The sequence below is a fragment of the Diabrotica virgifera genome, chromosome 8 (assembly GCF_917563875.1).
Source record: "Diabrotica virgifera virgifera chromosome 8, PGI_DIABVI_V3a".
Classification (NCBI taxonomy): domain Eukaryota; kingdom Metazoa; phylum Arthropoda; class Insecta; order Coleoptera; family Chrysomelidae; genus Diabrotica; species Diabrotica virgifera.
The window spans coordinates 117714941-117718585 of record NC_065450.1 but is presented as its reverse complement, the minus strand read 5'-3'; the positions used below and the strand labels follow the sequence as shown (position 1 = coordinate 117718585).

Sequence of the window (3645 nt, the reverse complement as noted above, 5' to 3'; positions counted from 1 at the left end):
AAGAGACACATCGATCTGACTGTTCAAAAATTATGACGAATACAAATTTCTGTCAAAATGCGAAACTCGCCCTGTATATTATTAAACAATGGGAGCAGACACTTTTTAATGGTCATTTGTTATTCCCCATAGGGGCCTCCATCCGAGGTAGAAGTATGTACAGTTCCTCATGACTCACCCTGTATAGCGACCACTGGTGGGTTAAAGCAGACTAATAATACTATATTAATTAATGTATTTTTATATGGAAACACAATTATTTTGAATATATTCTTGACAGTAACATGACAGGGATGAGTGTCACATCCGAGAACGGACCGGATTAGCCCATAAGCAGTGGTGTCATGGTGCGGGAACGCCGTTCCGGCACTGGTTAAGAAAAGAAAAAAAAATAAATAGAGAATTTAGGTTTTGTAAACAAAAATTAGCAGTGCGTTCAGGCACTGCGTTCCGGCACTGCTAATTTTGCCATGACACCACTGCCCATAGGAATAGCAATTAGGTACCTACCCATGTGTCTAGTATGGTGGCGTGTATTGTATATTATAGTAAATGCATGGCTTCGTTACAAATGAGTCAATAAGTTAAATATTACTTTATTAGATTTTTGTCAATCTGTAGCAGTTAACTACCTAAAATTGATTCTAAGTTCAAGAAGTGGACATAAAATTAGATGGGAAAGAATACTTCATGGAAAAAAATGAAAAGTAGATACGATGTCTAGTAGAAACCACTAACATACTGTGGAAAATGTACTGTAACATTACTTAAAAATTGTTTGATAGAGTATCATAAAAAATAAATTTAGATGTAAATAAAAAATTATAAAACTTTTAACTCTTGTAACTGTTTTAAACTCATTCATACATACCTTCAATTATGATAACCCTAACGCCCAGCGTCCTCTTTATAGGACGGGTCATAATTCAAAAATGCAAAGATGTAAATTAATTTCATGAATATTTCCTGATTAGGAACAAGATTACGTACCGATAATTATGTATAACTAAAATTTTGAAATTAAAAAAAAAATGGGTTAAAGACAATTTTAATGAGAAGAAAATTTTTCCATAAAAAAATTTTCTTAAAAGTTAACCAGTACAGGCCATAAAACCATTAATGTATAAATTGTTTCAATAAATACAGTATTCATTAATGTACATATTTTATTTAGTTGTGTATTAAAAATACAAAAAAGTTCATTGGGTATATACTTTTTAAGATACAAAAATTACATGGTAAATAATATTTTAGCCTCACATAATAATCTGAGGTTCTGGAACTGAAGTAGCGATATTTTTATGAGGCAACACTTGACCTCCATTAATGTATGTTTCATCTTTAACTATAACATCTTCTCCTAGTACTGTGGAACCCTCCATTCTTACCCATCTCCCAACACAACACTTCCATCCAACAATACAGCTTTCTAACCAAGAATTTGAACTAATGGTAGCATCTTTAAGAATTGTAGATCTTTTTATACATACCCCATCTTCTATAACAACACCTGGTCCTATTGTAACATTAGACCCGATTTGACAATTGTTTCCAATTTTAGCAGTAGGATCTACTAATACATTGCCAACGACACCTGGTCCTTTATAAAGTTTGTCTTCATTTGTCTGCCTTAAATGTTTGAGATATAAACACATTCCTGTCAGAAAATCTTTTGGTTGACCAACATCCATCCAAAAACCTTCCAATTCAAATGCATACAACTGTTTATCAGCAGCCATGTAAGGAAATACTTCTTTCTCAATAGAAGTTGGTTTTAATTCTATCCTATTAATGACGCTTGGATTTAGAATGTACAAACCAGCATTAATTTTATTAGAAATGAATTCTTGAGGTTTTTCTACAAAACTTTGGATGCTGTTGTCTTTATCATATACTACTACACCATATTTTGACGGTTCTTCCACTTTAGTAACCACTATTGTACCTTCCTTTCCGTGGTTTTTATGGAATTCAGCCAATGCTTTAAATGGGAAGTCGCAAATAATATCGGAATTTAACACAAAGAATGGTTTAGTGCTTTTAGAAAGATGATCCCTGGCTAATGCAATTGGTCCCGCTGTACCTAAAGGTTCTGTTTCATGGGAAAATATTATATTAATTCCCAGTTTTTTGGCTTCCACTGTCAACTCTTCTTCCATTTGCTTAGCACGATATGATACTGCTAATATAACTTCAGTAACTCCAGCATCTACAAGTGCTTCTATTTGATGAAGGAGAATGGGTTTATTTGCAAATTCTACAAGAGGTTTGGGTCTACTCAAAGTTAAAGGTCTCAATCTGGTACCATAACCTCCAACCAAAATTAATGCCCTTTTTCCTTCTTCTGGCATATTTTCTTAGATTGATACTACTATGTACAGAGAATTATAACTCTTCTTACAATGTTGATACTTCTAACTTTACAATTTCTTTTAGACACTAATAGTCACTGGCACATATGTTTTGTATAATTCACAAGTTCAATACAAATAGATGAATAATTTAATTTATAACATAACACGTCAACAAAAAACAGTTTAATCTTCTATAATAATCCCTCGATAAGAAACGTCGTCACTATCTCATTGGTTATGTTTACATGTTTTTTTGACACTTCATGTATTTTGAGTGGTGGAAAATTGAAGTAGACATTTCCTTTAACAAAGTTTCATTTGTCACTCATATTGTACCGGTAAAAATGTAAATATACTGCAGGGCCGGTTTAAGTAAAGTAAAACTTTTTATTATTTGGAAGGAAGTACATACTGTATTGGCGATTCGGATTAACAATAATTAACATTGCAGCGCCAATGCACAGTATAAAGAGGGAACCTCTATACTATATATATACTGTGGCCAATGCATGCGGTCATGCGGTATCAAATAGGGCTTTTCATTTAGTCATTTGTTTCGAGCTTCTGTCATGTGTCATATAATATTAATATATCTACGTCATACGTTATTGGTATATACCAATGACACAAACCAAAGACGTATGACGCAGGACATATTAATATTATGTGACACATGACAGAAGCTCGAAACAAATGACAATCGATGAAAAGCCCTATTGAACCGAGCTAAGAGCAAAGATCTTATACACATAGATTTGGCCAACTCGGAAAAATAGCGTAACGCGGAGCAGTTCGGGTCGGTGGTCTATCTATCTCCCTCTACCGGCGCTTAGCTTTATCTCTCTAGCATATGTTGGCCGCCGCCTGTGTGTCACTGTCGTTCCGTTACTCCCACCTCTTGGCAGATACGCTCACACTCGCACGACAGACAAAGATAACTAAACCACCGTACTTGATACCGACGTTACACCCCGATGCATTGAGTGGTATACCCCTAGCCAAGTCTATTTTCTTTACATGTCTCTGGCTAAGAGCCATTATGGTATCGCTTAGTAAAAAGAGATAGATAGACCACTGATGGACTGCCGCGCGTTATGCTTTTTTGCTCAGTATGCCTTGTCTACGGTTAACATGTCTCTGCCGGGAGCAGTCCCACCTGTCGCACCGTTAGAAAAAATGTAACATTCCTTTTCCGTGATAACTTGATGTTATTTGAATTTTTTTTTATTTTGTTTTGTGGAATTTATGGCTTTGATGAGTGCCAATTAGCTTTAAGATTATTGTTAGAAAT

General features: G+C 34.7%; 1 protein-coding gene across 1 annotated transcript; it reads right to left on the bottom strand.

Annotated features, from left to right (window-relative positions):
• Nucleotides 1-1148: 1148 nt before the first annotated feature.
• Nucleotides 1149-2625, bottom strand: LOC126890762 (mannose-1-phosphate guanyltransferase beta). The gene has a single exon (XM_050659939.1). It carries the CDS (start codon nt 2349-2351, stop codon nt 1257-1259), a length of 1095 nt encoding a protein of 364 aa, XP_050515896.1. The 5' UTR covers nt 2352-2625; the 3' UTR covers nt 1149-1256.
• Between the last annotated feature and the right edge of the window lie 1020 nt (nt 2626-3645).

Excerpts from the sequence above, each read along its gene's own strand:
- LOC126890762 (XM_050659939.1), bottom strand. The coding sequence starts at position 2,351 with ATGCCAGAAGAAGGAAAAAGGGCATTAATTTTGGTTGGAGGTTATGGT.